Raw genomic sequence first — 23,666 nt, forward strand, 5'->3', positions numbered from 1 at the left:
CTAAAGCTAAACAATACTGGTATTTTCCAACTATGTACATGTATTTATTTACTCTCATCCACTGCTGGAGCTTTTAAATAATGACTTAAAGATCATTTATGATTCCTATAACTGGCACTTTCCTGCTGTTGATGGGGTGAACATCAAGTTCACATCGATATCACATACCATTTAGCAGCGAAAGGGAGCTCACGAAGAGTATTGATTTTTTTGCAGTTATGTGATATCAATGTTCACCCCATCAAAGGCAGGAAAGTACCAATTATAAGAATGGTCTATAGAAGAAATGTAATTTGTAATGTCTGCTTTAAAAAAGAATTTGAATTTTGTGTCTCTTTCTTGAGTGTTATGTATAATACATGTACATATTATTTGATTCATCACAACAGGTTCAACTTGTAACCAAGAGTGTAGAAATGGACGATTTGGTACGGACTGTGAGAGTATTTGTCAATGTGAGAATGGTGCTACATGTGATCATATCACAGGCGAATGCTATTGTGTTACTGGCTACACAGGATCGCTGTAAGTATTGGGATGATACTCTAGCCCCTTTTCCTGTGTCAGTGTTCCAATTTGATTGTGCATACATGGTTCTTGTATTACATGTACAAATAACACAATGCATGATAATGTTATCTAATGTGTGAAGCATGGTATAATGTCATTATTCTTCCTCAGATATCCTGATCATCGTGTAGTGCGTTTTCTTTTTACACATATATCAGCAAATGCAGACAGAATTATACATTTTGTGTTACAGTGGACACACATTTGAGTTTATTAAATAGCCTTAACCTTAACATTCTGTGGAGGGAGGGTTGGTCAGAGGAGCCCTGTGTATTGCCAGCTTCGTAATTGATTAAGATCACAGGTTAAGCTACATGTAGGTTGCGAGGCCTGGACACGGGACAAAACTAGATCATCAAAAGGTCTATTGCCATTTGGTCTAATACCATTTGGTCTAATTCCCGTTTAGCCTATATTCAATTGGTCTATTACCAGAAAGGCTAATTGCCACGTAGTTTAATAATCATATTGTCTAATGTCCATTTAGTCTAATATTGTTTGGTCTAATAACCGGTATGTCTACTAACCATATAGTCTAATAACCATTTGGTCTAATATTTCTTTAATAACCATTTGGTCTAATACCCATTTGGTCTAATAGCCGTTAAGTCTAATACTCGTATGGTCTAATAACCAGTTAGTCTAATACCATTTCGTCTATTTATTAATAATCTAAATGCTTGTAAGACTAAATGGTTTGTAGACCAAATGAGTATTAGACCAAATGGCTATTAGACCTATTGGTTATAAACCAAATGGGTATTAGACTAAATGGTTGTTAGACTAAATGGTTTTAGACTTATTGGTTATTAGACTAAATGGTTATCGGACCAAATGGTTATCGGACCGAATGGTTAAAGGACCAAATGATTATTAGACGTAGTGGATATAGACCAAATGGGTTTAGACGAAATGGATGTAGACGAAATGGATATTAGACCAAATGGCATTAGACCAAATGGCAAATCCCCCATCAAAAGACCAAACAAACTTTCAAAATACAAGAAAATTTTAAGAAGTCAGTACACACACATGAATGTTCAGGGGTCTCTGAGCTGATACTGCACAGTGCATAGTTTGGTGTTTGTCAGCTCTGTCATGGGTGGGGAGCAATGCATCCAGGATCATCAGGTCAGTATGTAGCACATAAACCTTGTAGATGCATTCAGTGGTGTTTGGTCAAACCTGTTTTGGTTACTTGTGTCTTTATGACCATATTACATGTATAGTACTGACTGACCCCAAAACTATGAGTGGGTTTGGTTGGAGATGCCTGTGTGGCACCCAGCCTGTGGTACTTTGTGGTATTTAGTAGGGTTCTCTACATCCCATCTGTGGACATTGTTTGGAATGCATTTTTATGCTATTTGTGATCTATCAACACCATCCAGCAAGCGCAAACACACTATTTCATATGTATGTATGTCATTACTGCTCTGCATGTAAGGTACAATGGGGTAGAGAAAATTTTTGAATTTATGTTGCTTAATACTTGTTCACAAATTTCATAGGTTGAATATGGGCAATGATTATTATCTGTTAAGTCTGTGTGGTAGGTGATGTTTACTCCTGATTGCTATGGTGATATTTTGACAATACATGTACTTAGCTAGACATCCTGTGTTATTACTACAAGATATCTGGGTTGCTAATTGTTTTGTCAGTCAAAAGTCAGTGGAATATATCAAGAGTTCAGATGCAAAAATCAATATATTCACCATGCTCAATATGATACATAGAGAAATAATAAGAAATATGTGCTTTTGATTATATTTTGAAACTTTACCTTGGCATTTCAAGTAAAGTGTCAATTTAAAGCCAGCATTAAAGGGCAGATGTTGGTGGCTTCAACAACTCAAAATGTTCTGCCAAAAGTTTAATCAAAAAGCTCTGCCAAAGTTGCCTGAGGGAATTTTTTTGTGTGAAAGTGCAAGATGTCTGGGTTGTTATTTGTATTACCAGTCAAATACTGCTGGATTGTGTAATTGAGAAGTTGAAATTGGTAGGTGTGGGTCATGCTCAGAATATGGTAATCTTTTTAGCAAACCTTAAACTAACCTCAAATTGTCAGACATTATAAATGTGATCAGTGAACAACCTCAAGAAGGGGAAAGGAACCATAGAATTTGAAATTGACAATGTTGTGTATTGAGAAACCATTATGTGATAATATTGAAGAACTACAGGTCTAGGTATTGTATGGTAATCACACTTAACTTCTCGGTTGATAACCTTCAGTGACATTGGAACATTATAATATAATGATGTGATAGCTGCAATGAGAAATATCTCAAATAGATTGAAACTACATGTATTGGGTCATGGATTTGGATGTACTCATCTTATGTAAACTTGAGTTATTTTTGATGCTGTACTTTTTAATGAAAGTGGCAAAAAGTCCTACATAGTAACTTTATAGATGTCATTGGTCCACCATTAAGGGGGTACTACACCCATTGATTTTTTTTTGCATTTTTTGCATTTTGTGAAGAAATTACAAAAAAAATTGGACAAAGTGGTATGCAAAATGAAGGGCAAATCTTCTCGTTTTATTGGTGGTATCGGTATCAATGTAGCTTACATGCTTTTACAGATAGAAGCCAAAAGGAGGTACATCACTGATGATTTAAATTCACTTCATTTTGGAAAGCTTACTATCAACGGATTTCGTTAAAATTTTGGATATGTGTTGCTAACACATTAGGGAAATAAAGTTGATATGTAAAATGGGAATAAGTGGTTCCTGATTTCTTTTATGACTTCATGAACTTGGTGCTCCACAACTATCAAAAAGGAACTGGTTAAAATGCTTCTATTTTCAATGTTGAGCTATATTTTGTATTTTTAACTTGCGACATTATTGCACTGAAACTTAATTAAGCCATAGGTAACAGGTTACAACAACCATACTACAGCAATGATGAAAAAAATTGTATTTCTTGTCGCCTATACAACCATAATGGGTAGTTTTCCGTAAGCTTATCTTTTGTGATTTTGGTAACTATTTTATATTTATTTGTGAAATCCGTCTCAACTAGGCATTCTAAATTGTACTCACCATTTACATCCCAAGGTATATTAGTATATCCACCATGCACTTCTCGATATATATCCAGTTAAAGACAGAATATCAAAATTATGCCTCATATGATATCACAGACTCTCACATGTGTATTCAAAATTGATGCTTAAATTTGACCTGAACCAATTGACCTATAACCTGACATACGGTGACCTAATAGCCTTTTCTTCTCCTAACAACTAATGCATCCATTGTATAAGTGTTTATTTAATTTATTCAGTGTTATATCATGGTAGGTATTTTGCATGCACCACTATAGATTTTCTATAGAGAGTATAACAAAGGATTTAATGTATTCTATTCATGTACCCTACTTGAACATTTTGTAAAGAATAAATTATGGTTTGTTATGAAACACAGATCTGAGTTACTAGGTTACAGTAAACAAAAAATATATAGGGCTAAAAATGACTTACTAAAATGGTTGAAAGTCACTTTATATGTAGATATATTTTATAAGTTCAGGACATGAGGTGATAAACATATATATGTACTTAATAAATTTGCAGAAAAAAAAAAGAAGAGGGGTACTGATGAAAATCGGGGTATTATATCGCCTTAAATACCTTTATAAGTTAACATTTTCACATCATTAAATTGGGTCTCTTGAAAATATAACTGCTTGATTTACATTCCTCCCATGGATGAATTACTGGTGGCAATTGGTTGTGGCACAACATTGACACATCAGGAGGATTTTAAAAACCTTAATGGAAAATAATGAGCACATAATGCTAGCATATATTCATGCCATGGAGTATTGCATTTCCAGTGGGATCAGTACTTCCATGCTTTGACGAAGCTAGGTTTAATATGCAAATGGTGGAGGGATCAAAGGGAGATTTTCAGTATTAAAATGTAAGCTGAATCTTGATTCTTCCTTGATGTTGTCTGCAAGGGATATGGGAGTGGTGAAGTAAAAGCAAACAAAAAACTAAAAAACTCTCACATACATGTATGTGTGCACTCCCCCCCCCCCACACACACACCCCCCCACACCCCTGTGTGTGTTTGTCGCCAACCGAGGACATTGTGTTTTGCTATCTAACCGAGGATGTGTGTATGATGTTTTCATCGCCTAACCGTGGACTAAAATGGCGGATTTTTTTTTTTTATAATACGAAACGGAATTTTAGCCATCACCCGCGGACGGTAGTTTTTACATGTGTGGTCTTCGGTTTCAGGCAAATAACGTTATGAAGCATTTAGCATGCATTTGAGGTCTTTTGCAGCAGTTTGAGATTGCGGACTGTCCTCGGTTGGAAGTAAGTCCGCAGTTTAGGGTGAAAAATCTTGTGTGTGTCCTCGTTTGCCCACAAACACGTACGCACTCCACACAAACAAATACACACAGATGGGAGAGAGAGAGAATATACCGATGAATATAACTGCACTAAAATGGATTTGAATATAATGTATAGGAACACCATGCCTCAAAGTCTATTTAAGATCAGACCAATACACCTGCACATGGTTATATCAGCATTTAAGGTGGTACTACACCCCTTGATAAATTTGTGACTATTTTTGCATTTTTCTCAAAAAATAATAACACATGTGCCCCCCTCGCTCTGGTAACAAAAGGTATGTATATTATAGGGCAAGGAATCCAGTTACTAACTCACTGGAATCAGTGACTCAGGACAAGCGGTACATTATTTATGATAAGGAAAGAGGTACTGCTAGAATGTACCTCATTTCTTAACATATATAATGAACCACATGTCTTGAATTACTGAAATTTCAGTGAAGTAATTGGATTCCTTGCCCCTATAATATACATAACTTTTGTTACCAGTGTATAGTTATTTTTGAGAAAAATGCCAAATTAGTCGCAAAATTTAACAAGGGGTGTAGTACCACCTTAATTGTCACAATTGGAAAGTTTTCAATTATGTTAGTTCATTTGACTCCTGATACAACTGGTTTTTGAAAAAGAGGTTGCTGTAAATATTAATTGAGCTGCAAAAAGAATGTAGTTTTTATTTCAATATTTTAGACGAAAAGTTGCCATGACATTAACAACTTGTGGTACAACGCTTACCACTGCATGGTTGAGTATAACCAAGGTGTGACGCAAGTGTTGTTGTTTGTAATTTTGTATATGCAGTTCCTATTGTGACCTTATGCAACTATATGAATGCAAAGAATTGGCCTCAGTTGAATTCCTTTTCTTTTCCATAATTCATGCATGCAAATAAAGAGAGCTACTTCTGGTTACATACAACAATGAAGTTTTCTATATTGATAAAATTAAAAATAGGTTAAAGTTAGTAGGGCATTTTATGTTAGAGTTAGGGATAATGTTATGCATTGGGTTAGTGTTAGGGATAGGGTTATGGTAAGTGTAAGGATTAAAGTTATGGTTAGGTATTGGGTTAAGTTTATGTTTATTAGGATCAGGGCTTAGGTTATAGGTTAGGGTTAGGGTTTATAGTTATAGAGTTATCAGGGTAATGACCCTTCAGACTATCGACCTGTAACCCAAAATTCGTACATGTCACTAATTTTTTGTATTTAAATTCAGCTTTGATACATTCGTGTTCTAAACAAAGTGTATTCATTTGTACTGATGTGCTATTGCTAATATTGCCATCTTAATTGAAAAAGCCCCATTATATGTAACAATTACAAATCCATCTGGTTATTTATCACAACCTACACACCAGGCTATAGTTGATGAATGCCATTTGAGGATATAGTTTCATTCATGATCTTTAGCTTTAAAACTAATGATTGTAACAGATTTTTATGATGTAAATTTAAAAGTGAATGAATGGGTGGTTGTCTGGCCTATTGCCTTTATGTCCTAAATGCATTCACGAAATCATACATGAATTAAAAATGAAATGCAGGTTGTGTTACCAGTTGCTGTGCTACATTTAAAACACCGGGGAAAAAGGATTTACTATTCACAATTACTATTAAGTAATTATAAATCGGGGGATAATTGGATCTAAACTACTTTTGCTGAAAATCTGTAACAGTGGGCAAATTGTATCATAAGCAAAATATCTAATTCTCGATCAGGAGAGCCAACTTGGTTCCGCTCAGATATTTTCGTTGAGCGTACTACGTAAAGATCACATGCTAGGAGCAAGCATATCTTTTGAGAATTGACCAATCACGGTCTTTGGACTTTGGCCGTGCAACTGTGTTGTTCCACGAAAAGTATACTGATGCAACAACATGCAGAAAGTAAGTCCTGTCATGATCGAGAATTAGATATTTTGCCTATAATAATAATCCTCATGCAATTTCATTAGGTTATCATAAAGTGGCAGAAGAAGTAAGTTTGTTCCCTCTAGTTTTTTGAATAATTTTACCACAGTTGGTTTTTTGATTTGAGAAATTATGCAGAAAATATGGAATATTTAGTTTTTGGAAATATTTTACTGGTACTTGGGTTTTTGATGTGAGAAATACAGTAAATACAATATTTTTAAGCAATACATGAATGACACAATTTGTTGAAGATTTTGTCTTGTACATTTTCTCTTTCAATAACTCACTATGAAAATCAATCAATAATTTTACTAAAGGAAGGTGACTTGATATATGTGGAAAATCAAATTCTTTAAAACTTACGTATAACATAAAATGTCATCCCTTTCAAGCACTCATGCAAAAAGAAAATGTAAATGTTTTTTGTAAATGTGACTAATTCCTAATGGAATTACCAACATTTATACAGTGTGATATTGGTAGTCTACAGTGTTTTTATTAATTATAATCATCATGATCATGTAATATATTGATTTCAAGTGAAAGGTTCTATTTTTCTCATAAATATATTGAATTAGAAGTTCCAACTCAGTGTATTTCCCAAGATATCATCAAAAAACTGCCAAATTAGTCAAAACTATGGTATACCATAGTTTTGACTAATTCGGCAGTTTTTTGATGATTTCTTCGGAAATACACCGATTTGGAACGCCAAATTTCAATATGTTTATGAGAAAAATATGAGCCTTCTTCTGATGAGGTAAAGTGGGGGGATGAGATTTTCAATCAGGTTACCCACCTTTAAATTGCATAGTTTTCTTATCTTACCTGTACTGCGTTGCACTAATTTGATATTGTATAATTGTGATTTTGTTTGAGGCATAAGTGTACCATAAATGGAAAAAAAATAAAAAAACTCATTTTGCATTTCGATTTAACCTAATGGTAGGTATGTCACAGTGGCTGCACAATGATTCTGCTACACTGTGCATGCAAACATAACAGTGAATTGAAAAGGGCGCGCTTCAAATTTGGCCAATTTTAGAAAACATCCATGTCGATAAATGAATTTCTTCATATGCTTCATTTATCCAAATTGTTTAAATTTTTAATATATGGTGTGTGAAGCCTTTCCGAGGCTAACATCGGGTCCTTAAATAAAAAAATTGTTTTGTTTAAGAGCTACTGCCTGTTTTTATGGATTTTTGAAGATCGCTCATAAATCAGTAAATATAGGCCTATTGAAGTAAAGGAACTACCACCATTTAGCTGAAATACTAATCTTTCTTAGCATGTAAATTAATTCCGTCGACAACGAATGAAACACTTCCTTAAAACTAGTTGAAGCAAAACATTAATCAATGATATTTTTAGGGAGTAATTTTCCAAACCACAATAGCTCTAAGCCATTGTGTGTGTCCAAGGCCATACTATTTTTTTATACTCTGTACAGTAAAATGGCTTTTGCTTTTACCGATTATCCTCCCATGTTAATCCAGATGACAAAATGTTAATTTAAAGTCTCATTGCAACTGAATTTTAATTTTTAATTTTCGGACTTGGCTTTGAGTAATGGTGACACATACCATGTTTACAGTAAAAATGAAAATTATATTCCAGACACTGTCAAAATGTCAAACTTTTTATTTTTTTGTATTGTTTTTAAATAATTAACTGCAGTTCATTTATTCAACCTCATAACAGGATCATACTTAAAAATTTATGATGAATGAACAGACGTTCATTAAATATTGAAAAAAAACCTAAAATTACTCATGCCTAATTTGCATAATAATATCATAAATACATAATTAGCTGTAATTACCTAATTTGCATAATTAATTACTTTTTGTGTATTTTTTGTTATCAATTGATAATTATTCAATGATTGATTTTTAAATTTTGTTTTCTGTAACGAAGTCAGGAAAGATATGCATTTAACATGTGATATTAAAATTAACGCTGCTTTTTCAAGCAAGCGTCCAAATATACCTTCAAAATCTTAAAATGTGCCAATTTTGTCATTACAGCCATTTGTGGCAGGATTTCATTCCATCTACGAGCATCTTTAAATTGACACTACGTCACAATGCATTGGCCGATTTCAATTCTGTTTTTTGATTTTTGATGCTTTAATAAAGCTCAATAATGTAGGAACATTAAATAACATGTTTCTGCTGCGATTATTTTTGAGGTGATATGCCTACTAATGGTCTTTTTCCTTTAGAAGCATTTCCTCTTCAGGCAGTTTTATGTAATTCATTGTCTTAGTCGATAGATGTTGTGTGGGGAAAGAGTACCGCTAGCAATCAATCTCATCATTTGTGAAGGTCTCTTTGATATGGCTAAGTGTCAAAACTTGAGCCTGTAACCTCTTGTGAATTATCATCATAACTATTTTACCGTTCATGTGTGTATCATTTTCAGATGTCAGGATACATGTCCAGAAGGTACCCATGGAGCAGGTTGCGCCCAGGCATGTAGCTGTCAAAATGGCGGTGTGTGTCACCACCAGACAGGTGATTGTACATGCGCTCCAGGTTTTACTGTAAGTAGTTTGTTAGTTCAATACATATGCCTTGCAATAGGCTTTATGATATTTGTATGATTTTGTTATCTATGTCTTTGAGGCACTATACATTCTCAACATACATATTTGTCTGGCTAACTTGCCCCGAAACTTGTCCAGATAAATCGGGGAAAAAAAAAGAAAAAAAAGATGCATTGTGCATTACGTTTTCAATTTCTGATTCTGAAGAGCTTTTATTTTATTTTATTTTATTACCATTTCTATTTAATAAAGATGGTCGTATTTATTCAAGGTAGTTTTGTAGGACACTTTCTCCCTGACCTTTGTTGACCACATAGTAAATGTGTATGTTTTGATGTTAAAATTGTATTCACATCTCAGGAGAGAAATATTTATATGTGTGTTTTTTTTTTTTTGGTTTTTTTTTTGTGATTTCTTCAGGGAACTGTTTGTGCTGAGCCATGCCCCGCCTGACCTATGGTCAAGACTGCAAGCAGATTTGTCAGTGTTATAATGGTGCTTCATGCAATGCAACGACTGGTCAGTGTATCTGTGCTCCAGGTTACTATGGTAACAAATGTGAACATCGTTGTAACCCAGGAACTTTTGGGCAGGACTGTACTGGTACATGCATGTGTCACAATGGTGGCACATGTTCTCATGAGGATGGATCTTGCATGTGTACACCTGGATGGTCAGCGGAATCTGACTGTAGTGACAGCGGTATGTTTTTGTTTTTTGTGTCTACTTTTTTGTTGTTCTTCTTTCAATACATGTGGAAGAGTCAGAATGATACTTAAGGATAAGTACATTTTAACTATAGTTTCAGCCGAGAACTTCAGCGGTCGTAAATTTGGCGCAGTTTATGGCGTATATATGGAAGTGGGATTCTGATTGGCTAATTGAATCATGTCATCATCACATCGGCACTAATCAAAATTAATTTTACAAGCCTATTCTATTTAAACATAGGTATGCAATACTTTACACTTGAATTGATCAGGAACCAACAGTGAATATTTCACCATGTTTTCTTATTTTTATTCTATACACAAAATCTGAAGAATTTTGTAAATCTGGAGGATTAGCACATGTAGACACTTTTCTAGGACACCTAATTTTCTGGTGGGTCTTTTATTGTTTTTGTTTTTTCCTATTTTTTATGCAGTGTGCCCAAAATGGAAACATGGAATGGATTGTTCGACTGATTGCACATGTGTAAAACCCAATTCAAATAGGTAAGATAAAGAAACATTTTTGTACACCATTGTAAATATTAAAGAATATTTGAGCATGCTATTTCAGGTCTTCCTAAAGATCAAAGTATAATAAATGTTTTGGCGGATATGGATGTTAAAGAACTGTGTTACAGTCTAAGGCCACAAACAATTAATTGTTTACTTGCCCACAGCCAACGATTATTTTTTTGCAGCCTAATGGTCACAAAGGTCAGATATATTGTTTATTGTCTAAATTTGTAAAGAACTTTTTGTTTTTAAATACACAGCTGTAATGGTTTATTTGGGAACTGTTATTGTAAAGATGGCTACATTGGTCAAGACTGCAGCATTAAATGTCCAGCAAATTATTATGGCTTTCACTGTCTGGAGGTTTGCCACTGTGACAATGGTGCTCAATGTGATCATGTGGATGGCACATGTACATGCTCGGCAGGATGGACTGGGAAATTGTAAGTTTTATTTCTTTTTTAGTAATGTTACTGTATACCGATTTACCAATTGACATACAGACCATAATAGACTGAAAATATACATTAATTGCATGAAAGACAAAGTGCCCTGATATCTTTGGCATGCTATTGTGTGCTCATGACAGTCATGCAGCAAATCTATGATGAGGCACAAGGGAATAAAGTACAGTGACCTCATCAATGGCATCAGATTTGTGACATCATCAATGATGTCATTGTGACACAGGTTTCTTCATTGAGTACATATGGTCATCTCTGCTGCTGAGGATATTCTTTACAGTGTTCTAAATCAATGCTAAATATATGCATTCTGCTGTCAGTTTTGTGTTAAGCTATGTGTTTTATTTGCTGAAGAAACTGTTCCTCATGGTGTTGAAGGATGAGAATGAAATGAGAGTGAAATACTTAACAAATGTATTATGATATTAAATCAAAGGGTAAATTTGAAGTAGTGGTTACAACATTCAACCATGTCCCTGTCCCTAACCTCTTAATCCTAACCTTAAAACCTAACCCTAATCCTAAAAACTAATTCTAATCTCATGGTGGATGTGGCAGTTATTCTAAAGTCTAGCCATCAAATTCTAGGTACATCTTACATATCTGTTTGTACTAAACAGCATAATATGCATCATAAACACTGCATAGTTATAGTGAATGTGCCAAACGTAACACAAATCTGATTGAAATAAAGTAAAATAATATCCTAACATGTATTTATCTACTACTTTCAGCTGTAATGTATCTTGTCCAGTGGACAGGTTTGGGCATGGATGCACTGAAGTCTGTAATTGCCAAAATGGTGGACACTGTGACCATGTGGATGGACATTGTCAATGCACGCCAGGTATGACCGTTTTATCATATTATTCATAGGCATTTGTCAGTGTCATTTGTCATTTTTTGGTAGATCATTTATGTATTAGCATTGGCTTTTGATATGATAATACTGTGTAAGGATTCAGCAAAAGATACAATCCTAATATGTCATTTAATTTTGGGAAAAAGTTTCTGCTATGCCAAAGGTTGGTTGCTTTTGACACAATCAGGCCCAGGGACTCAGGCATTTGTTAGTAAAGCAGTTATTGCTTCAGGGTCTTAGCAAGAATTAAGTGCCAATCATTTTCAGCAACACTGTCTGTCCAAAATTTGACCTTAAAAGCATAATCCTTACCTTTGCACCTTCTGGGGTTCATAGCTATTGATATATAGCCTTGATTTGTTAGCTTGGTCTTGTTTTGAACTGCCAAAGACATTAATCTTGCCTGTCCCAGGAGTAAACTACCCTCTAACGTGACAGGTAGACAGGTGGCTAGCTAAGACACTGCATTACATATGGAAACAAGCGCTTGGGTTGATTAGAATTGTTCTCCTGCAAATTAAAGCATTACTGTATATAGACATGATGGGCAATGAAAATAATTAGAAATTGGACTATGAGGTGGACTGTGTGTGAACTCATGATCCAATTTTCAAATGTCTACACTTATAGTTCCAGAGGGTATATAAATCATAACTCTTCTATTCTTTTAACAATTACTTACTTGCTGATAGTATCTTACTTATAACTGCTTCTTTTTTATCAGGTTTTCAAGGTGTAGATTGTTCACAAAAGTGTACAGCAGGAACCTATGGACAAGACTGTATGCTTCCATGTGACTGTGAACATGATGCATCCTGTAATTATACTACTGGTGAATGTCAGTGTCCTCCAGGTTACAATGGGACAAGATGTGAATTACAATGCCAGGTGAGTCTTGTCAATGATTACTAATCAATCAGTAGTTACCCTATGCTTGTTTCACCTTGAGTCTTGTAGTGACGCTGGTGCTTTTACGCAGTTGCCACATTTTATACTGTTACCAGCCAGATATGCACCTACATCGGTACCAAACTGGTGATGAAATACAGCACAGGTGGGAATGGAGAATTCACAAATGTTGGACTCTCCTCCTTCCCACTCCCCATTTTCAAGTTTGTTCATTTCAAATTTTGCCTTCTCCATTATGGGGAAACCTTCCCCCTCCCACTGTTTTGTGTTTTCCCAAAATTCCTTCATTCCCCTCCTCTGCCCTTGGCATAAATTAATATCGATTAATCCCTTATTAAGTTTTTAGCAAGAAAGAATTGCGTGTATTTTTCTGCAACAGAAATACAAATGAAAATGTTGTTTGTATAACTTAACCAGATGAGTGGATGCTTGAAAATCGTGTCAGGTACATAATATTTGAGATGTGTTGTCTATGGAGGAAAGAAAACAATAGACTTAAAATCAGACAGGAATAAATACAAGATATGCATGATTTTTCTCATATTCTTATAAATACATATTTCAGTCTGTCTTATTTTTATCATAATCATATCTATTGTATTTTCATTCAAACAGAGTCCCAATTATGGACTGAATTGTAGTTACACGTGTGATCACTGTAAGAATGGTGCTAGCTGCGATCCAGTCAGTGGCAAATGTGTATGTGTAGGGATGTACAAAGGTAGGTCATAAGATTCATCTGCATTATTATTGTGATTTGTCGTTAATTGTTGGAATTGGCTGTGTAATAACATGTTTTTATTCTAGCATTACTGGGCATGTTCAAGTCCCAGCTTAAAAGTGAAGGGTAGTCATAGTCATTGAAATTGTCATTTGATATTTTTGGAATGAAAAATTTAACAAAGAAAACAGCTGTATTGATTAAGTTGAAGCACCATTCCAATACATGTAGCTAATTTATATACTGTCAGTATATAAATTACGGATTCATGTAAAATACCTTATTTTTTCTTAAATACACTGCTTTCGGCTGAACCAAATAGCATGCAATTAGCACATCTATGACAATGACATTTTTGCGATCGTCAGGATGAGCAATAAGAACTACTGCAATGGTACTAATTTTTGCATGATTAATTTGTTCACTTAGTTTAATTAAATAATTTCTGCTTGTTTTTATTTTTGCGACGATTTCAATTTTTCTATGTAGACAAACAAAGTCATGTAAATGCAGAAAGTACTGTAGTGCAAAAAATGTCACTTTGACAGGATTGTGAAATTTTGATTTTGATACAGGTGTGGAATGTACAAGTTTGTGTGCCTATAATATGAAAGGGTCTAGTTGTGATCAAGGATGTACTTGTGGTGAACATGGTTCTTGTAACCCTGACGGTGATACATGTCTTTGTCATCCTGGTAAATGGGGATCCATGTGTGGAATGGGTAAGTCATAAGCCCTCATGCTTTTATTATATCTTATAAAGGATCCAGGATTGGAAGTTGGGGGAGGGGCATAATTGAAAAGGGGGAGATGTAAACTATAGAAAAAACTATGTCTCATTGTAGGGGAGCCTGATGATCGGGGGTCAAAATCATCCATTTCCACATATTTTCCCTGGATCGACTCATACATGCCAATGCGGCCATGATGGGAGTGGGACCAACCATTGGCCAAATTAAGTGAAAAATCTGGTTTTTAGTTGCAATTAGTGGGTCATTCAATAAGGTATACCTCCGCTCTAACTTTGGTGGTTCTTTAAATGGTAGCTTCTTCAAATGTGGCATCATTTTACGTAGTAATGTCACCTACAAACAAGGGCAAATGTATTATACCTTTTCCAGATTATTGTAGGTGACCTCAGAACTAAAATAAGAATTAATACACCAGTATCAAATCATAAAACATGTACATGTGTGTATCCCTCCTGGGATTAGCTTGAGATGCAAGTGTTACGATTATGCTGACATAAAACCTCAAATGTGTAACATAACTGATTGGTTTTTTTTGTTTTTGTGTTTTTAGTATATTATTATTGTGACTTGTGAGTATTAAAGCAGTTCATTATAGGCAACCACATATCCCTATTTGTGTCTTTCTAGATTGCCCAGAAAATAAATTTGGCTACAACTGTATGCATGACTGTCGTTCAAGTTGCTTCAACCCAGACGGAGGAACAACAAGATGTCACCCTCAGACTGGTATATGCATATGTCCAGCAGGTTTCTATGGTCCTACATGCAATAGTAGTAAGTTTACAACATCATTTTGCAAGTTCAAATGAACATAGCTTTAGTCAAAATGACTTGTGAGTACAATGGCTTTAATTTGGTTAATCAGTGCTTGGATTCAGTAAGATGGTATGTTTCTGTCAGAACTACCGCAGGGTTGATTTACAGTTGCACCTGACGGAATGAGGGTTTCGTTAAAATGGTATACTATACAAGATGGGTTTCAAACCAAAGACAAAATCATCATATCTTAGCTATATTTTATTCAGCTCGTAATGGATAACATCACAGATTAATGTCAATACATTTTATTTTGAGAATTGTCTTGTTTTGACATCTCGTCAGAAGCATCACAAATTATTAATTAAAGTCCTATAATTTGTCTACTTTATTTATCATGCAAAGTAGACCATACATGTCATGTATATCACTCTTATTGTCGGTCTATGTTTCGTTGTAGTAATAAAAGCCTAACAGTTTCCACTTTACGAGCTGATCAAACTATAGACACCCATCTGCCCATCATCTTGGATAAGAAGTCCTGGGATATGCAAATTTAATTTATGTGATAGATGTATAAGTACAATTGATTAAAGCTGTTGAGAAAATTTATTGAACTTTTCAGTAGATCAGTTTTACAAAACAAGGTCATAGTGGTACATTTAAACTCTTTGAACCCACAATATACTGTAGAAGGGCTATGCAAGGATGAGCAATTTTATTAAAAAGGACAGGCAAATACATGCGATTCTTTTGAACATATTCATTATTTGGATTTAAAAAAACCCATCATTTTGCTAGTGATTTTGTTATTATATAATGTGATGCATATTTTTATCACTTTTTCATTCATTTAAAAGGGCATTTCGTGATCCACAGCCTCATTTTTCTCAAAAAAAGTTGAGATTTTTATACCACTGGAAACCTCTGGCCACATAATGTTTATGTACCAAAAATTTCTTGCAGATTAATTCGTTTAGCAAAAATATCGTCAAATTTGAATTTCATTCTGGTATACCAGAACGAAATTACAACAGTGGCCTTCGGAGCAGTGTAATACACATGGCATAACTCGTAAATACAAAATCGGTATCAACTGAAATTTTGGGAATAAGCTTTTTTCGTAAATATCTATTGAAAAATGACATAAAAAGAGGATGCTAGGATCATAAAATCCTCCTTTAATTTGGCTGCGAAGCAGGCGACTACAAAGTTTCTCCAGGTACTAAGATTGGAAGCCAAAGTGGTAATGGCATCTGGCAGTAAAAAGTTGTTGAAATCCCCCAACAGTTTTTGCACATACGACAAGTAGGATGTTCTTTGCCTTCCAGGTTTCTTTTACCGTGTAGAGTGCATATCTTCTGCATGGTTCATCTTCCTACATCCTCAGGATGTGTCCCAGGAATCGTAGTTGTTGTGATCTGACAGAGTTGATAAGTGATTGGTGATGGTATCTATAGACCCTTTCATTACAAATATGGTCAGTGCTCTTGATGTTCAGCATTATCCTGTAACATAATGCACCAAAAGCGTTGATCTTATTTTCCATGTCAGTAGATTTCACCCATAGAGCAATACTGTAACATACATTGACTTCAAGAAAGCCTTTGATTCAATCAACAGGAAGATGATGGTTTCTATTTTGCGGCACTATGGCATCCCAGAGAGCATCGTTAAGGCAATACGTGTACTGTATACTAATTCACAAAGTGTCGTATTGGTAGATGGCAACATCTCAGATCCCTTCCTAATGACCAGAGTCTTAGCTAGCCACCCGTCTGGTCGTCATTTTAGACGGGGAGTTTGCTCCTGGGACGGGCAAAATCAATGCATTTGACAGATGCTATATTATAAATTGTATGTTTTGAGAAGCTAATTGACCTTTATAGTAGACCCAATTTGTAGAACAAGGCCATATCAGCAAATATTTGAACTCTTTGAAACCCCAATGGGCTATTATGTCGGGTAAATGTTTTAAAGGTCAAATTAGGACAGGCAATTTTATTCAAATGATGGGCAACCCTCAATTTCTAGCTAAGACCCTGCTAGTGACTACTGGAGTATTGCAGGGGGATGTTCTAGCTCCATTCCTATTCATTGTTCTCATCGACTATTTGATGAAGATGGCTACTGAGAGGACTGACAGTGGTGTTGAAACACATCCGCGTCACTCCAGGCGATATCCTGCCAAGGTTTTGAACGACTTGGATTTCTCGAAGCCTGGACGATATTGCCTTACTTGAATCTTCCATCCTGCGGGCACAGGCACAGCTGCCGAGAACAGCGGCTGCAGCAGAAAGCCTGGGTCTCGTCATCAGTGTTCCTAAAACCGAGTACATGACCATCAACTGCAATCCACAGCCACCACTCCAAGTATACGGAGAACCCATCAAGTATGTCACAGATTTTAAATATCTTGGTTCCATGATGGGCTCTAGCACCAGTCACCTCTCCCGACGGAAGGCGCTTGCATGGTATGCATTTTGGAAAAGGGAGCATCTGTGGAGAAGTCCAACAATCACTATTGCAACAAAAGTCAAGCTTTTCACACCACTTGTGTTACAGTATTGCTCTATCACTCGCCTTGGCTATAATGTAGCTCTGCATCAATTTGGCAAGGGCTTATTTGATTTACGAACATTCTTATGTTTGAAACATGAGACTAGCCTCTGAATACAGATTTTCTTCTCAACCTGTGTCATGAATAATGGAAACAAAGAACCATGTTTTACAATTATTTTGTGTTTTTGATTTCAGTTTGCCCTAAAGGCAGGTGGGCTTACAGCTGTATAGAGCATTGCGACTGTAGTAATAATGCAACCTGTGACCCAGTGACTGGTCAATGTGATTGTCTACCTGGCTGGATTGGTGGAAAATGTCAAAATGGTTAGTACTCAGTCAAATTGTTTTCACATTTTGTGTTGCTTTAGCTATCCAAATAGATGCCAACATGGTTGACCAATATATGAACAGGTCAATATCTGCTCACCCTGTGTGACCAGAATGACAGTCTCATCCACCAATTTTTCCTCATCAAAACAGATTTTGGTGTCAGAAAAAAGCTATTTTTTACATTACTCAGAGTAAAATGTAGTGCCCCTAATTTATTTTGTTTAGACCAATTAAGACCAATCAATAGAACTCCCAAATTAATTTCAAGTTGAGATTCTGTGCCATAAATTTTGCAAGTAACCGTCCTAAAACCACTTGTTCATTCCCTTCGCTTGTTGTCTCTTTCAGCCTGTCCTATTGGATATTATGGTCTCAACTGTTTGCAAGAATGTGACTGTGCGAATGGAGCACACTGCAGTGCTTATGATGGCGAATGCATATGTCCGGCTGGATTCTATGGGCCAAAATGTCAGGAAAGTAAGTGACATAAGAGGTGATTTGATCCAACAGGCTGAATGAAGTCTGCTCTTATAAAATTGTGAGGCAGGAAAAGATTGTCAAAAATCGGCTATTAAAGCTCAAAATTTTGCAACCAAACATTGATAAACACAGTGTTAAGGATTTCAATAATAGCATACTCGGTAATTGGGCAAGCTGGTGATGATAATAGCTTAATTGTTAAAATGTCACACGTCATGAGTTGCTCAGAGGGTGGTTTAAATCTCAAATTGATAGATTCTTTTTTGAAAAGAATACTTTGGATCTTGAAGCTATCAAAAGTAATAAGATTAGGAATTGAATCTCCTTTCTTTCTAAAAGTTTCTGTTGTAAATAATGCTAATGGGATTTTAGTGTTACTTTTTTTGTACAGATCAAATTTGCAAATTTTTGGATTTTGTTCCACAGATTGTCCATTGAATATGTATGGTCCAGGGTGTGAGAGCGAATGCAAGTGTCAGAGCTCAGGGACACAGTTATGTGATACTGTTACTGGAAGCTGTGAGTGCAAACCTGGCTATTCAGGGAAGAAATGTGATAAATGTAAGTACAAAACTGACCTTGATATGACAATAGCAATTTTTGCAGTAAACCTTTGACGAGCACAAACTACCGCAATGTTTTAAAATCGGGGCTAACAACATGTACGGCACAAAGTTTGTTCATAAATTTCCACTCAGCAACACCCGATCGCCTCAGTAGCCAATCTGAGACAAATCCGATATTATTTGATTATGATTAAGGAGGAGTCAGGAGATACATGTAACTAATAATGATGACATCACCTCATTTGAATACTTGGGACATCCATAACTAGAATTTGAGTTTACAGGATAAAGCTTAAAAAATATGGTTGAGATGCCACGAAGTAGGTGGCAATGCCTTAACCATTTATGTGTTGTTAACACCACTAGGGTGTCTTCCGTCCTTATCAAGGGGAGTGCTAACCTTCTCTCCTTTCATACAACACACCACATGCATAGCCATGTTAGCTATATATATCATGTAATTCCCATGAATATATATTCTATGGTGTCAAATTTGCAAGATAGATGACTTTCCAACCTTCTCACATCCAATGGAAGATATTGTTTATTTAGACATAATGAAACTTGCCTAGCAGTTTGTCTGTAACTTTAAAAAGGGCACTTTTCCATTTTCACAATGTGACAATTACTTTATTTGTCATGTTTTGATGATTATGCAAATTTATGCAAATTAGCAAGTATGGGACTGGAAAAGCTGTGTAATGGGCTCTCACTCTCTTTTTAATTGAAGCAACTTCATTACTTGATTCATGATAATGTAACAGATGGTCAAGATATTTTTTAGCCTTCCATGAGGCAATGTTTCAAATAACACAATCCCCAGGGTGTTAAGTTATATAGATATTGCAGTACAGATGTGTATGCCATTGATACATATAATGTTATTGCTAAGTATGTGTATTCCATTTAAAGGACGTCTCCGGCAATCACAACATTATTCCTTATATGTTAGAAAAATAATTATCAAGCACGAATCACATGGTTTTATTTAAAACAAACTCATAGTGACCATAAAAACGAATAAAAACATCCGTTTCTCAACAGGCGATATTCAAAATTCGGGCGCCGAAAGTGCAATGACGTCCCAGTAATACAATGAAGGCTGACGACAATTGAACACAAATAACCATTACGTCATTGCACTTAGACAATTTCGGCGCGGGAATTTTGAATAACGCGTGTTGAGAGCCGACTGATTTTATTCGTTTTTATGGTCAATATGAGTTTGTTTTAAATAAAACAATGTGATTCGTGCTTGATAATTATTTTTCTAACATATAAGGCAAAATGTTATGATTGCCGGAGTCCCCCTTTAACAGTTTTATACTAAACAGGAACAAAGAAAAGTGTGTTAAAGATAATAATAATCTGTCTCTCATGACAAAACCTTGTTATAACAATGACATTATTTTTTAAATGCCCTATGTTTTTACCTTCTCCAGTTTGTAAGGAACGATTTTATGGCCAAAACTGTGACTTGGAGTGCACACATTGTAAGAATGGTGCTTCGTGTAGCCCCTTTGATGGCTCCTGTAGATGTACATCAGGGTGGGTCGGCACAACATGTTCACAAAGTAAGTCATAGTTGGAAATGATAAGTGATACAATCAAGCTAATCAAATAAGTTTATCAATTTTTATTTTCCATTCATGCATTTCCATATTGGTGGAAATGGGAAAGATATGAGCATTGACATTTCATATTGGTAGAAATATGTGAAGATACAAGGGTTTCCACAGGATATAGAAATAATTTTGCCTTTCTGGGAACTAGGTTGTTGACGAAAAAGAGTAAAAACCAAAAACAGCATATGGATTATGTAATTTATTTACTCATACTAACAATACTGATCAGTCAAATACTGTCTACATTTAGAAGTACAGTGTGTTAACATTATAACATAGTATCTGAGTAACTGGCCATTTTGACTCACTGGTTTTATTTGATGAAAGAAGTCTTAGAAGTAACCTCACTCTGTGTCTCTACACTGAGGTGAATATTAATATAAATCTCAATGTTATCCTTACGTGACTAAATAACAAGCTTTTATTGACTTTAAAAAAAAATTCTTCCCCAGGTTGCCCACCAGGTCGTTGGGGTGTCAACTGTACTCAGGCATGTGTGTGTGAGAAGGGGGCATCATGTAACAATGTCAATGGGCAGTGTGAGTGCCCCGCTGGCTATGGTGGAGTTAAATGTGAAAAAGGTAGGCAGGGAATCAACAAATGCATAATATACATTTGCATTTTGATATTTCTGTTGCTAGTGACTTTGATTTCTACCCATTTTGATATTTCTGTTGCAAGTGACTTTGATTTGTACCCAGTAGTAGCAAAAATGTAAAGTACTTTCTTGTAATGTCACCACATTTTATTTCATCGTAGCTTTCAATTTACTTGTTATATGCAACAAGGGCTTAACTAACCAATGAACCAACCAACCAACCATCAATCTTTTTCCTAATTAATTCCAATCACCTTACCCTCATCATTTTGTCATTCATAATAGGGTTTCTATTTAAGCTGAATTTACACTTGATTGCTTACGATATATCACTTCTGAAAAGTTGTGGGTAATCGCTCATGATCCGTGTTGCATCACCGCTCGCTTTCGTGTTTGTACTAATCAATGTGATCGCTGGTTTTCTTTGTTTTTTACCATTGTTAGTAAAATATTTAAAAAATGCAAAATATATTAAAAGATGATGATAGTAAGGGCTCATATTGAAATACCCTACCACGTTTTCACACAGAAAGAAGGCAGGATTCCCCTCGCTAAGCGCGCGCCTCAGGAAAGCTCGGTCATAAAGCGGATGGATTATATGCATCAGTGATACACCCTGCCCAGGATTTTAACAAAAGAAGGCTAGCACAGGAAAGCTGCAGGATGGCGCAGGGAATTTCAATATGAGCCCTAAATGAATTTGCAAAATAATAGATCCATCCAGAAGGCAATGATTGGTTTAGGCAGTTCATGTCAAGTGACATCGCTGGGATGTTAAAAAATCTTGCAAGTCGAAAAAGCGATGCGGCTTTGCAACAACAATTGTTATCAATTGATTGACTTGTCACTCTGATAGGTGCATATAGACAACATGCATGAGACTTGGCTTTTCAGCAAGAGCAATCAGGTGTAAATTCAGCTTTTCTAACTCCATGCACGGATCATACAACATGTACACACTTGTATATGCAGAGACACGCACATGGAACACACAGACATAAACCCAAATAATTTAGCTGTGCAGGATGATTTGATAGCCCTATGATTTATATTACTCCATCCATGATGTTTATTTTTTAATTTCTTGCATCCATTTTGCATGGCATGATATGGATAATTTGAAGAGATTTTTGCTTTCAGTATATTTGTAAATAAATAAAGCTTTTTCATTTTAAGATTCTTTACATAAAATCTAAAACATAGAAGTTGATTTTTTTTCATTTGATTTAATTTGTATTTTTCCTTTGATTTTGGAATGCCATATGTGTTGGGATCAAGCAAAAGGGGCAGAGTTTGTTTTTTCAGGAAATGTAGTTTGGTCAGTAAATTCCACAATGAATTAAAAACTTTGATTTTGCAGTAGTGCCTCATTTGACTTGACCCTGATACACATTTGCATGGTTGTTATGTTTTCTTTATTTTCTCTAACAGCATGTCAGTCACCCCAGTATGGTCCCAACTGTAACCTAACATGTGATTGCCCAAACAAAAATTACAAATGTGATCCAGAGGATGGTTGTATTTGCATCGCCAAAAATGAAAATGCCTGTAAGAAATATTTTATGCCTTTTGATATCTTGTCAATTTTCTTGAATTCATGTCATTGTTTATTTGTTGTAGAACATCACAATTCCATACAGTATACATTTTCATCTGTTGTTTAAGGGCCACATAATAAAGTTTAGTGTAATATGTATGAAACTTCATTCAAAAGCATGATTCATCAAAAAACTATTGCATGGATCTAAGTTATCATGTTTCTCTTTTTTCTTTGTGTAGATGCCAGTTCTAAAAAAAAAATCCAAAAGAAATAAGCAGTTCTAATACTCTGTTTCAAGCTATAATAAAAGACAGAAATAAAAAAAAAACCTTAGTTCATGGCTGATGAACCTGTCAATCAAACTCTTCACTGCCTGTTATTGGTTACATGAGGAGGGTAGGCACCTCCCTCCCTAGTTAAGCTATGGTTACCAATTATGTGCAGCACCAAGTTTGATTTACAGGAATGTCAGACTAGATGTGAATTAGTTTGCCATAAGCTGATGCAAGCATGATGTAGGGATCGGTTAATGATAGAGAAATTGTAAATCTCATCATCTGGGATTGAGACTATTCAAATATAAATGAGATTGGACTTTGAGTTGAAGTTGAAGATAAATAGCAAAGTATCACTACTGGAAATAGTGTGTCATAAAAATACATAGTAATTTATATCAGAAAACAAGTATATAAATATAAACATTTACCGTATTCAACCTAATTAGCATCCCTCCTCTAATAAGCACCTCTATGGATGGAATTTTTTAAGCATCAATCTCTACAACTAAATTTTGTTGAATGTCCAAATAAAATTACCATCTAAATCTTCTGGCATAGGATTTTGACTT

General features: G+C 35.3%; 1 protein-coding gene and 1 non-coding gene across 2 annotated transcripts in view; one reads left to right on the top strand and one right to left on the bottom strand.

Annotated features, from left to right (window-relative positions):
- Positions 1-23,666, top strand: part of LOC140151140 (uncharacterized) — an 86,676-nt gene that overhangs the window by 52,165 nt on the left and 10,845 nt on the right. The window contains 17 exon segments of the mRNA XM_072173364.1: positions 390-525; positions 9,305-9,425; positions 9,849-9,876; positions 9,879-10,130; positions 10,576-10,645; positions 10,915-11,097; positions 11,853-11,965; positions 12,705-12,868; positions 13,505-13,610; positions 14,186-14,332; positions 14,990-15,136; positions 17,876-18,004; positions 18,359-18,487; positions 18,917-19,051; positions 20,499-20,630; positions 21,134-21,262; positions 22,711-22,827. Coding sequence (XP_072029465.1) covers positions 390-525; positions 9,305-9,425; positions 9,849-9,876; positions 9,879-10,130; positions 10,576-10,645; positions 10,915-11,097; positions 11,853-11,965; positions 12,705-12,868; positions 13,505-13,610; positions 14,186-14,332; positions 14,990-15,136; positions 17,876-18,004; positions 18,359-18,487; positions 18,917-19,051; positions 20,499-20,630; positions 21,134-21,262; positions 22,711-22,827 — 2,238 coding nt within the window.
- On the bottom strand, positions 19,350-19,478 carry LOC140169780 (U6atac minor spliceosomal RNA). The gene has a single exon (XR_011861400.1). It is a non-coding gene; the product is annotated as a U6atac minor spliceosomal RNA (small nuclear RNA).

Source organism: Amphiura filiformis, chromosome 1 (assembly GCF_039555335.1).
Source record: "Amphiura filiformis chromosome 1, Afil_fr2py, whole genome shotgun sequence".
In the NCBI taxonomy this organism is placed as follows: domain Eukaryota; kingdom Metazoa; phylum Echinodermata; class Ophiuroidea; order Amphilepidida; family Amphiuridae; genus Amphiura; species Amphiura filiformis.